The 13,213-nt window shown below is 48.6% G+C and overlaps 3 protein-coding genes across 3 annotated transcripts; all 3 read right to left on the bottom strand.

Annotated features, from left to right (window-relative positions):
• Window positions 1-3,025: 3,025 nt before the first annotated feature.
• On the bottom strand, window positions 3,026-3,559 carry EPUS_04518 (uncharacterized protein; the record flags this gene model as incomplete). Its single annotated transcript, XM_007807293.1, has 2 exons — window positions 3,026-3,040; window positions 3,095-3,559. 2 exons carry the CDS (start codon window positions 3,557-3,559, stop codon window positions 3,026-3,028), a joined length of 480 nt encoding a protein of 159 aa, XP_007805484.1.
• A 4,557-nt stretch (window positions 3,560-8,116) lies between these two features.
• EPUS_04517 (Actin-like protein) lies at window positions 8,117-9,437 on the bottom strand (the record flags this gene model as incomplete). The annotated part of the gene is made up of 2 exons (XM_007807292.1): window positions 8,117-8,179; window positions 8,331-9,437. 2 exons carry the CDS (start codon window positions 9,435-9,437, stop codon window positions 8,117-8,119), a joined length of 1,170 nt encoding a protein of 389 aa, XP_007805483.1.
• Window positions 9,438-10,348: 911 nt separating this feature from the next.
• EPUS_04516 (uncharacterized protein) lies at window positions 10,349-11,480 on the bottom strand (the record flags this gene model as incomplete). The annotated part of the gene is made up of 3 exons (XM_007807291.1): window positions 10,349-10,595; window positions 10,649-11,324; window positions 11,387-11,480. 3 exons carry the CDS (start codon window positions 11,478-11,480, stop codon window positions 10,349-10,351), a joined length of 1,017 nt encoding a protein of 338 aa, XP_007805482.1.
• Window positions 11,481-13,213: the final 1,733 nt, after the last annotated feature.

Below are 13,213 nucleotides of genomic sequence, written 5' to 3'. Positions count from 1 at the left end.
GCTGAGAATGAGTCTGCGGCTATATACGCCCCTACGCTAACAGCCTTTATCTTTCTTTGAATAGCACGTTCAGAGCCATTAGCTATACCAATAGTCTTTGCCACCTTGAAATGACTAGAAGAAGCAAAGCCAAAATTGGCATCTTCTATTGCCTCAATTGCTTCACACTCATATTGAGCAAGTACTTGCTTTCGACCTCGATTGTGGACTTTCTGACTACGGCGCGCAGTTCGTTCTTTGATGATTCGATAGCCAGTTGTTTCAGATATATTATGTATCTTAAATAGCTCTGTACGGGGTAGTTTGCCAGCTGTGTGGCGTGCATCGGCGAGGAGGCGCGCGCGGCGCGGCGTATCAAGCATCGTTTTTAGCGTTCGTGGGGCCGCAGGAGAAGGAGGATCTATCGAATAAGACTTTCGGCAGACGCGCCGTCTATTTCCCTGTTCAGAACTCATTATTCCCTAAATTTGAGTGAGTATTGGTAGAGAAATAGGGGAATGAAGTAGGGGGGGAGAGGAAGGGGATCCGAGAACTCCCGTAAATTTTGGCGCCAAGCTTCGGGCCGAAGCACACGAGTTGCTCCTGGTATCGGTTGTAAACCTTGTAGGAAGACTCGAACACGTCGGGGAGATGCATGGCTGTGATGGAATGGGAATCAAAGAATGTTCAAGAGGGCTTGAAATTCAAACAAGTTGGATTAAATGTCCTGTCAGATCCTTCATTAAACTTATTCGCATACAAGAATTGCTCATCTTTGCAATCTAGGAACCGCCCACCCTTTTACTGTGCATTGCGAAAGTGTTGCGAATCCTTAGCGTTATATCAAGAATTGCTAGCGCCACGTTGTCAAACAGAACACAGCTCTTAGGGGTCATCCACAAATTTGTATTATGTAGATAGTATATCAGAATGATGCTGAGCTTCTCTTGATTCTAATGATATAGATAAGCAATGATAAAGATCTTGATTGGTAAAGCTGACTGTCTATATAGTAAATTCTACTTCTTAAAGAAGAATCTTATATATCTAAAATCTATATTATTAGAATTAAAAGGAGCTCAGCATCATTTTGATATAAGAATTGTACAATAAAGATCCGTAAAAAAGCCTTAAGAGCTGTTTCTGTTTAACGACGCAGCGCCAGCAACTCCAACCCTCGCCAAGTTTTTCGCAAGACTTTCGCAATGTACAGTAGCAAACTGCAATGTGGCTGCGCAAAAACAAACACGCCCCCGAATTAGCCTTGCTCATTGCCACTTTAGACGTGGATGTTACAACCATGTTTCGCCATTAATAATACCTGAGGTTCTTCCTTTACGGTTCCACTGATTGTGACCGAGTACGCGGTGCGTTTGTGGGCGATTCATCTCGTTCCTTTAAAAGGTCGCCTTGATCCTCCTGCCAGGCAGAAACGTACAAGCATAAGCAGTGTATCGCCAACCAATGGCTTCAGTCATCTGTACTCACCTGTGTCAGAGGGCGACGAATGTAAAATGCCTACTCGTCATTTCGGATCTATTGTAGAACCCAAGTCACGACTGAGCCAGTACTTGGGGAACAATGCTAGGTGTAGTCTCGGCTCTGCTGGCTGTGTAGGCTGCTGTGCGAAGACGGTCCAAGTCATCGTCTTGCGGGGCTGTAGGGGTGTCGCGCGGATGTCCGCGGGGTTAAACGTGGACCTCCGACTTGAAGCCATAACTTATGTCAAGACTTGGGGTTTCTGTAAGTCGGTGAGTCTCCATTACAAAAGTAACGTCGCGAAATGAGGAAATTGCTAATGAACAAGAGGTGAGCGTCTGTGGGGAACAAGCCCCAACAAGGCCCGTGTACGACACTTCTAACCCTCTTGTTTCCCGCCTCGTGCCCCAAAGGTGCGGCTGAGATTCAAGGCGGCTTATTGGTTCTACCTACCACAGTTCATCGTTGTTTGATTCGTCCAATTCTGCGGCACAAGGCAGACTTCCTGGTGTCTGCTCTCAGCTCAGCAACAGGGGCGCCTGGCCCCGAATTGGAGAGGCGGATGATCTGCAATGCCACGAAAGAGCCGCTGGTGTTCTCGCTGGTCTCTTGATTGTCACACATTTCGCATAGCAGCGTCATCACCGTCTTGACGGTCAAACAGATCTCTAGACTTAGGACTTCGCCTCCACCGGGCTGCTTCTTTGCCATATTTCATACGTTTGGATGAAATCCAAGGCTTTCACGCTGAGCCAGCAGAATTCAATATCTAACTGGACGGATACTACTCGTCGCGAAGAGTCATATTACTAGTAGGTGAGAGGATCCAGTACTCGATACTGCTGCTATAAGCAACACACCTCCAATCCCTTACAATTGCCTCAGTTCTCAGCCGAGCTATGTGACTTGGACGATGACTAAGTCCATGTGCGCCAGCACGTCTGAGGTCAAGATTCAAAATTGCGGCCTGATTGTCATTCCGCCCTACAAAATAAGCGAGCTATACATATTTAGGCTAAAATGACGTCTATTATCTAGTAATTTGTAATTTTACCTAAAAATCAACAGAACTCGCAGCTATATCGCACAGAATTCTGCGCAGAAGCCACAGCTATTTCGATATAAAATACAGTATAAAGTTTTACACAAAATTTCATTAAGAATACACCAAAAATACACAGATTATACACGTGGAGAATGCAATGATATTTCAACCTGATAAGTGATGACTGCAATGGAAGCTCCATTCACCCGCGCTATGCATACAATGAATCATAACTGAAATCAGCAATGTTGAGGATACACCAAACCCATGATAGTAAGCCGAGCTCAAATCCCCGATACCATATTGATACACAGTGACCACCATCTCGGCAGTACCAGCGCTTACGAAAATGCTATCAATATTGACGCCCCCAGCTGGTGATCAACGCCATCGATGAACCCAAGGAAGATTCGTGAAGTAGGGTATTCCAAACACCAATTTTCTGTCTTCCATAGCGCCATGCTCTTCGATCTGAGGCTCTCTCTGCAGACGATGATTAGAAGGTGCACAAATGATGCAGGCTTAGAATAGTGCAATCTGAGTGAAGCGGTCAGAGGCTGCCCGATGTGGTCACCAGTGGCCAAAGCCTACCACCTTGCCCCATCCCTTCTTCAGCTTGCGATTTAGAGTATCTGGAGCTGTATCGCACTCGCTGCTGCTGGTGCTCACTGCCGAGTCCGAGTCTGCAGCTTCGACTCTTTGAATGGCTTGATCCACATAGAATTTGTTCCCCGCTCCTCCCCTGCCAACGTAGCACACTGGCGCCAGGTCCTGTGTCTGTCTCATTTCCCTCTCAAGTTCCTCGTCGAAAGAAAAGATGGCTCGTTCGGATTGTGTATGTAGGTTGCCTGCGCCTCCTCGCCCTGAAGTGAAGACTGTCCTCCTTGGGGTGGATAGTGAGGGATGACGGGAGGCAGGGCCGGTAGCGTTGGAGCCGTCGGTAGTCGATGTTGCGCTGGCTACATTGCCAGCACCACCCCGCGCAGTGTGAATGTATGGGGTAGTCGCATGTGGATGCGGCTCAACGAGTTTGTATATCGCCGATGAGGAAGGCATTGTCTGATTGCTTGGTAGTGTATGTTGGACCTCGGTGAGGATGATGTGATGATTGTGATGTGATACGTGTGCAGCCACACGGGACAACTGAGTTTGATGAATGACGAGATGCACTTTAGAATTTTGCCGGAATAAACGCAGGAATCGTGATGGAAGGCAGCCGCGCCTGCCTATATGTACTCCAGGAGGGGGAAGGGCAGAGGCCAGATACGGTACCGTACAGAGGACGCATGGTGATTACAGGTGACCGGGGCAGGCTTCCAGAGGCGTTCTGATTTGACATATTGCGCTTTGCAGTTAAATGGAAAGCGCGGACAAAATTGCATGGTCACGCAGCATCCAAATTCAGACGACAGCTGAGCACTGGGTTCGGAACCCAAAACAAGCAGCGTCAAAAAAAGTAACAGCAATGGAGGAACATTAAGCCCATGTTAGCCGCACCTTGGCGGTGAGCAGATAATTCGCGTAGTAGCACCGCATCTCTGACCTGCAGATTAGTAGTGCTACGTAGTGCCACCATAGTAGGTTACAGCTTGAGAGCATCACTAACTTAGCGACATGGCAAAATTCAATCACCGAATATTTGGCTGTCGTGGCGTCATACCACTCATCTCCTTTCCATGAGGGAAATGCATGGAAAGCTCAGGGTGGCAGCTTCGGCTGCACTGAAGACCAAGTAGTACCGAGGTAAGCCCTGAATTGAATACGACTACTAGTACTACCCACGGAAAACTCTGCAAAATCTCCTCTACTTCCGTGGTATGTCCTTGATCTGTCCGATTGACTGATGATCATGGCGCCAGTAGCTGCTATTACCACAGCGGTACGTAGTACCGACCAGTAGGGAGCCGAGCGCATGTCAAATGACACCCCTAAGATCCTTGTGGTGCTTGGGGAAAGACCCCAAGACACTATGCCGTAATTTCACCCACTGACAACCTAACTATCGAGTAACAGAAACCACTTTTGACCAACTCTGACCAATTTTAATCACCTATTTCATCCAATACTCATCCACCTTCATTGCCATGACGGCCAACTACGCCCAGAGGTGATAATATAATCAAGATGCATGCCACGTGTTGATCCAAGCGGTCAGCTACCAGTTTTATGGGGGTAATCAGAATCCCATTCCTGGAGAAGTCATCATGCCCCTCGGCGCCATGCGTGTAAATACCAATACAGCCGCTTCAAAACTGGGACACTACTCGTACACCTGGGCCAAGTACGATCCGGACCTCTCCAGGAGAAATCGAGAGCAAAAATCTCTCAAATAAATCATCACATCACAGCGCATGAGAACAGCACCTTTCTGCCCCTCCGGCCTTAGGAGCCGACCTAGGTATGCTTTCCAGTGAAGCGCTGGTGCAAGCAATCCACCGTACCTGGTCCATAAACCGCATCCCGGCGACTCCATCCTCTCTGCTCTAACGGCCGGAGTACTTGAGTAGCCTTGTTCGATCTGACCATCGTGCAGCTTAGCTGCATTTCCCCACAAGAGGCCCACCGAAGTGCAACAGTCTACCGCGTAACGGACCCCGGATCAACCAAGCTCCATTCCCGATCTACATGTCCAGAGTGGGCCTACGTTGAACCATCAATAACGAACCGACGGATTATCATCTTATCATCCCATACGGGCCTCTCGAAATCGCTCTTGAGCACAACACGGTAAGACAGTCGCGCTCAGCAAGGAAAGACTTTATGAGGTTTCATTTCTCTGTCCTCCATAACATACGCCGCTCCTCTGGGCTAGGGCGCTACAGCAATATGCACTAAGCGACCGTTTGCGGAATTCGGTTCCGAAAATTATCCAGTAGGAAGTCTCATCTCTGTCAAAATTACTCTTCACGACAACGGCCGTCTTTCATGCAATCGACCTTCTGCCTGTGCAAGAAAACTTCCCTGCAATGAACGTTGAGTAGTTTTATTCATGATGGGACTAGATAACGTCGAGGGAGCGAACTGGCCCTCAGCATTTGGCTGATGGCTGTCTTGTGCCTACCGGAGTAGCTAAGTCAAGGGTGCTTGCTGACCATAAAGTTCGAATTCGGCTGCTGGATGCTTGAGTGATGCTTGAGTGATGAAATGGATCAACTACTTTGCAGGTCTGGAGACAGTAGTAATGCAAGGGAGGTAGGGGTTGCTATTTAACCTGTTGCACGCCCACCAATTCAAGCCGCGCTACTGGGTAGCACAACAGCCATATCGAAGGGGTGCCTTGTATGGGAACATAGCTCCGGCTCATACAATCCGCTGCTGCTCAAGTCTACCTAGCTCTTCCAGCTCTCAAAGGGAACGGCTCGACGCCTAGAGGCCAGGAACATGATCTGGTACAACATCGGCAGAACCAAAGACACACTAACAAACACCAAAGGGGTCAAGTCTTGGCTCTGGAGAAACGTTCATGCAGCTCCCCATGGGGAAATTGTTCAGTGACAACCTGATACTCTCGTCAAACTTGAAAGCCAACGGTTGTGGGGTGCAGAATCGAGCTACCCTGCATTGCTTGATAGCTGCATCCAGGGACCCGTGCCCTGCGGCCCCTATCAACGAATGTCGATTGTGACACAGCAGCGCCAAAAATGCATTGTGACTACATCTGGAAGATCAATCGAACGAAAAGGGAACACTGTGCTACTCGGCGCAATGGCCAGTCCAAAACGAAGAACGACCAGGATTGAGCTATGATTAAATGCTTCAACGACCGATTTCGGAACCGACAAGGAAAGAGGAATAGCACAGTACATCTCTGACTCGGTCGACCCATTCCTCCGATATCGAAGCGGTACACGTACCACATATTCAATCTGCGTGGTTGATGTTTCTTCCTCACGGTAAGAACTATTGCGTTTTATTGTTCCCCTGGACCCCGACCCACATAAGGCCGCACACCACCAATTCTGTATGCAAATGCAACAGCAGGTTAAAGTAACCGACGTGGCCGTTGCCAAGACCTGTCATGTTGGATATCTGATGCAATCGAATGTTCTCTTTCAATTTTGTTGCACCGCATGATGTTATGATTCAAATCGCGAATTTGTGGAAGGCGGACCGTACTCAGTCTCTAACCAGATGATGTACTAGCTGATATGATAGAGGGTGGCTGTTTCCAAGATCTCCTGTCCCTCATACCATTAGGAGATTCGGTGTCGAAATGCCTTCTACACCACAAAACTCTTCTCTATCAGCTGTGTCGGAAATCTCCATGCTAGAATTTGTGCAGATATTCGCTTCCTGAGGATGAACGGGGCCTGGCTCTCTCCGAGACCTTTCAAGATGCTCTTTTCGCGCCACATTGTCCTCTCTTCCATTTCGCCTTTTTATGTTGTAGCACGACCCTCTTGGTTCTGTCTTCTGGCTCTAGCGTACTTTCTTGCTCGTCAACAAAAAGCCAGGAGAGAACGGCATATGCAAAAGGTCACCTCTATGCCAATCCCAAAGCATAGCGAACATACAGGTTCGAAACTCTATTGCCTAATACGCGTGCGTTACCATCCTATCGATCCTCAACTCGTCAGCATTACAGCGGCAAATGCCCTGCTCCTATTCTCACTTGAATTCTACCAGGATCCCTGACCTCGCTCAACTAGTCAGGCTGGAGGCTATGACAAGGAGGCAAGCAAATGTCAAATCCCTTAACCGCCGTCAAGATCTTCTCTTGACCATCCCTAACATACTTCCTACCATCCCTTCCGCACCTCAATCCCACCTTCAACTTCCCAAACCCGCAAGCCGACAGATATCGGATAGATAGACATAGACCATGCACATATCCACTCAGAACGACCTTCTAGACCCTCACCGTCCCCCCTAGAAATCAACCTGCCACAGTCCCAATGCCAAGACCCCGATATCACTTCAACCTCGATTGTTTGGGTACTACTAGGAGTACTAGTATTTCCTACACTGCGGGCTCAAGGGTTGACTCCATTCATCTAACTCCAGACGAGGCTAATACGAGTAATCGGATTGCCATGGCATGCCTCGCGCTCATCAAAGCGGTGCTATTCTGAATCTAATTCTGGTTCTGGGTATGAGTATCTCGTATAGTAATTAAGTAAGCAAGCAAGCAAGCGAACAATACGCTTTTCCCACTTTGACAGGGCTCACACAGGGCTCACTCGCCTCCGTCCTCCACCACGTTCCTGGTAATTTCCCACTGCAGGTGCGTTCCATGGAAGAAGTCCGACTTTTTGCACCACAACTGCAACTGCCGCTGCCAACGAGGACTGACCTAGCTTCCCATCACATACTATAGCCCTTGGAGCCGGGTGGGTTCCCTCACCCCAACAAAACAAGATTGCCGTGCAAGAAAAATCTTCCCTTGCTCCCGCCCTCCATTGAGTTTGCTTCGATGGTGTGATCTTCTCCGCTTCCTCGCGTATGCGTATGCGTATGCGTATGCCGTTTGCTGCGCCACCTCCCATACGAAATGCTGTGCGCCTATGTACCTTTTTCCATACAGTTTCTTTAAGTAGAGCGCAAAATACATACCGAAGCGGGACCAAAATCACAGACCATGTTCTTATCGATTGTTTTTTTCTTATCTTTCTTTCAGCCGAATTTGATGTTGATGATATCCGGATCTTCGTGCCAGTCGTCGATGCTGATCCACATCTGCATATCACCCCGGAATCGTCAGCACAACTAATTCGCGCTTTCCGCCCGCCTAGCGCCACGAAGCAGCGCACACAGCGTAGTAGTAGCAGCTGAGCCTGGAAGGAAAGGAAAAGGGGGGTTTTTTTATATATAAAAAAAGAAGACTCACCTTCCTAAACGTACTCAACCCGGCCAAAATACTTCCTCCAATCCAAGTACTGTACTTCCTCTCCGGCGGCGCGTAGATCTTGATCCTCGTATCCCTCATGGCCAACTTCTTGACCTCGCCCAACAGCCTCTCTCCGAAGCCCTTGGTCAAGGTCGCGCCGCCGCTCAAGATGACGTTGGCGTACAGATTCTTGCGGAGATCCATATCCGTGCGCTGGATGGCATCCACGACCATCTGATGCACGCCGCTGTACTCCAGGCCGATCAAGGCGGGATCGAACAGGATCTCCGGGGCGCGGAAGCGCTCGGCGCCGATCTTGACCTTCTGGCCGTCCGGGAGCGCGTACTCGACGATCTTGGAGGTTCGTTCCTCCTCTGCGCCCGGGTAGACGCCGCGCGCCCATTCCTTCTCCTCCTTCCGCGGGTCGAGCGCGAGATAGCCGACCGTCTCCTTCATCTGGCGCACGATCTCCTTCTCGGCCGAGGTGTGGAAGACCCAGCCTGCTTTGCGGAGCAGGGTCTGTAGGTACTCGGTCACGTCGCGACCGGCGACGTCGACGCGGCGGATGGCCGAGTTGATGGCGAAGCCCTCGTAGACGGGCACGGCGTGGGAGACGCCGTCACCGACGTCGAGGACGACGCCGGTGGTGCGCCCGGCGGCGTAGAGGGAGAGGGTGGCCTGCACCGCGATGTAGAGGGCCGGCACGTTGAAGGTCTCGAAGAGGACTTGCGCTGCGATTTCTCGGTTCTGAATCGGATTCAACGGTGCCTCGGTCAATAGGACCGGGTGTTCCTCGCTCATGGTCTTTAATTCGTTCTCGTAGACGTGCCGCCAGATCCGCTCCATATCGTCCCAGTCTGTCACGATGCCGTGTTCTAAGGGCCATTTCAGCTTGAGGAGGCCTCGGTTCTTTTGCGCGCGACTGCCGATGAAGGTGTCGCCTTCGAGGGCGCCGGCGAGGACGCGCGGGTGTTTGGGTCGTCCGACGTAAGAGGGGAAGGTGGTTGTGGGGAGGTCTGAACCTGCGAAGCCGGCGCGGATGGTGCCGGAGCCGTTGTCGAGGACTAAAGGGGCGTTGTGGAGGGTGGTCGGGTTGGTGGCCGTCATGGTTGATGTGCTTGCGTTGAAAGGCGTGTAGAAGAGGGGGAGCTGGATAGGTAAAGGGGGAGGAGGGCTTCGGACTCGGCTTGTTGTCGCCGGATTGAAGAGGTACTATTCACACATTGGGACAAACAGACCTGACTTAATCACTAAGCTAAAGCCTGCCAGGTGCGAGGCAGTCCATGGTTGAAGATGTAAATTTCGATTGCCAAATTACAATACGACAACACTACAAATATTTGGGGAGACGCGATCAATTCAGGAACGCGGAGAAGAGAAGCTGCACGCACAGACCATTTGCCTACTACTTAACTTAGTGGTATGGTAAGGGGCATAAATACTGTTAGCATGGTTCTAGTAACAGCTAGTTATCATACAGCGCCACTTGGATGCCTAGAAGCTTCTCTGGTCGATAGCCACAGATATTGGCCACACCAGTGCCGCTACCCGGTCAAATTTTAGCTGTCTCGTTAAGAGTCCGTTCTGGAACAGAAGCACTAGCATTACTTCTGGCCGATACCGTAGTATTGATTCAATTGCGGTATGCTTATATGCAACATCCTTCATAAATGCATGGCATCAGGTTCTACATGGTCCTCCGGTCGATCATTTGTTGTACTCGATGCAGATGGCCCACCATATGGTATGTTGCTCCAAATTCAACTCTGGATTTTGTCAACACAATCCTTGTCCACTGCCACCCAGCCTCACCTAAATCGTATGTATAAGCTGCAATAGCACCAAAGCAAGAGCGATGCTCCCACCAAACGACAGCAATGCACTCCAAGAAATTGGCAGAAGCAGGTACAGCGGCACTGCGAGCATGGTAAAGCAAGCGCTTGTGCCCGCAAGGATCCAAGTCAAAACCCACGAAAGCCGACCCAGACGAGCATGGAATACTGTCGGCCATATCAGCGTTACCACTCCAAGCAGTTGCATAGCGGAGCTGGAGACCAGCTGGTAGAACTCGGCATCTTTCGCAGTTCCGGCCTGACGTGAAGCATGAGACCAAGCCAGTGCTGCTGGGATGCAGGAGAGGAGGGAGATTGTGGGAACAAGGAAGGATAATGTCGGGCTGACGTTTCTTGCGCTAGTGTATGCTTCGACAGCGTCCTTGGGGGTTGGTCGCGCTCTGAGAGCCGTCGTTCTTCAGCATCTGGGTCCCTATAGTTGTAAGTAATAGCTGGAGATTAAGCTTAGCCTTCTAGCTCACTTACCACCACAAGACATGTTTATACGTTAGTATATCTCTCCGGTCTCCGGATATAGAAACACAAACATCAGGGTAGAGCTCTTGCAGCGCCTCAAACTTCCGCCTCAGCTGCATAAGGGTAGTGTCATCAAGGTCCCCACTTTCGACTGCATGCTTAACATGGTCCCGCAGAAAGCTGGCTTCTCTCTCAATCGCTCTGAGGTTCTGAGAGTTGACACAGATGCCCGCTACGAGCTGAGCAAGGTACTCTTGATGTGTCTTACACCAGTCCATGTGTTGAAGAATTGTCCGGTCAGATGTTTTCTCGGCATATTGGAATTCAGTCCTCACCATGTCCGCCATTACCAGCCGCAAATGCATTAGTTGAGCATAGTACGTGCTGGTACGTAAGTCCCGCACATACTCAAGAAGCTGCTGCACGGAGAGTCTACCTAAATAGCCTTGGAGTTGGACCTCGAATCCAAACTCATAGAGGTCTTCCCACTCATGCAGAGCGACTAGTTCAGCGTCCAAAAGCTCTTCAAATCGCTCGTATACGCCTCGATTGATAATTTGAGGATGCGTCTTGAAAAATGCACTTCTTAGCGTATCCAATGTCCACAGATCAAATCGAATAAGAGAACAGACGATCTTGCGCAGGTTCGACGTCTTGGCTGATGCCTGATTGTTCCTCCCAACATCTGCATAGACATTGATAGTCAACACAAGCACAGGGCCGGGATCGCTTGGTCGTCAGGCTCACAAACGCGCTCCACATCCTCAACTCTCTGGCTACTTCTCCGCGTCGTCCGGCCCTCACGGCGACTGACGAGAGATGAAGTTGTTGTCGTGTCCATGTGAGTAGCTGGCGACGTTTAGACTCGTATCGCTGCTACTTGCTATTGACAGCGTCTGCTGCCAGCGTCATTATATGTAGATGTGCTGTGCTAATCCCACCACTAGCAAGTGGGCAATGTGTGGCTTTCACATAAATAAAGTATGGAAGTGCCTGAAGAGATTTCAGCCTTGCAGGCGGCCTGTGCTGGAAGCTGGAGGACCCTGATACTGCACTGTCTAAGCACGAGGCTGACATTCAAGTTGGGCAAAGACTGAATGTCTTGTTCCGAATTCTTCGTCTTTCAGGCCGAGCACCGCCCCACAAAACCGGGCGATGAAGTTGGCACCCCTGAGATTCTGCCCCTAGACTGATTATGTAGGGTTTAGTCCAGTAGCATATCTAATGTGCTGGCACTGCCTTAGTTAAACGTATATCATAAATTCTAAATCACTTGATGGACCAACATTTAAGACACAAAAGTTCAAGAGTATCTAGACCGGCCTGGTCTTGATGACGTTACAGGCAATCTTGGGTCACCATCTACCGGCTAGCTACGTACTAGAGTACGCCAGTAACGCTCTCGCTTAGCGTATATTGAGACTTTGACTGCATGACCCTGTTAAGCCTAACTAACTTAGTGCTAACAGCAGCTAGTTTTCACAAAATCGCCGCACCCTCTGCGAGAGGCTTCTCTTGTTATGAGCCATCTATATCACCATGATGGATATCCCTTACCACTTTAAGCATCAGTGGCTTCGTTTGAGAGCTGTTGGGGCCCGAAATTACCAACTCCGTATTATGAATACTTCTGCCTGGTACCGGCGCAGCACCCAGTTTGATATGGTGCAGCTTGGCAATAGTTCTGCAGCCTTGGCGCCCTAAAAAATTGCTTATATGCTAACTAAACTCAAAAAGGCAGGGATATTTGACTTTACACTAATTATAATAGTGATTCCTGTAGGCCGCATTTTTAGCTTATTATTTTAGCAGCCAATTACATGAGCTTGGCAGTGTAGATAATTAGTGTTATAATTCTACTGCAGCCTTGGCAGTAAGATCATCAAATCTTATTAATACTTAAATGCTATTATGCTTGTATTACCCTAATTATTAAATATAAAGATAAAAATAATATCATTTGATAGCCCTTAATAGATTATTCTTATATCTTAAAATTTTGAGAAATCTTATTATTTTGTGCAGAGATATTAAATAATATAATTGTACTCAAAATATTTTAATGTTCTTATCACTAAGGCTGCAATAAAATTATCCGCTAAAGTATACTTTAACTCATTTAAACTCACAGGAACGCTATTCTTAATAGTAAGGTATCACTTAATAAAGATTGCTTTTCGACTTCCGCCAAGAATTGCAGCAAAGAAGGTACATAAATATATTAAATATAAAAACTCTTGCAAACAGCGAGGAGTTTAACCCCAGACTTATTAATCTTGATATTGAATTGCTTTATTCAAAAATCTGACCAGTCTGGGGTTTGCACCCAGGACCTTATCCGTGTTAAGGATACGTGATAACTAACTACACCAACCGGCCTCATATCAGCTGTTTCATCTATCAAAATTTGATATTACTTTGTTACATATAAAGCGTTTTGACTTTGCTCTTTGAGAACGTCGTAATAAAGTGATGTCATAATATACGGTAGCAGCTTTACTGCTTGTGTCCCTATTTCCTCGTCACCACAAGCATTTTCTTGTTGGTTTTCATTCATTTACATAGGGTATCCAT

This window comes from Endocarpon pusillum, assembly GCF_000464535.1.
Source record: "Endocarpon pusillum Z07020 unplaced genomic scaffold scaffold6833, whole genome shotgun sequence".
NCBI lineage: Eukaryota > Fungi > Ascomycota > Eurotiomycetes > Verrucariales > Verrucariaceae > Endocarpon > Endocarpon pusillum.
The sequence above is the reverse complement of the archived record's forward strand: the minus strand, read 5'-3'. Positions and strand labels throughout refer to the sequence as shown.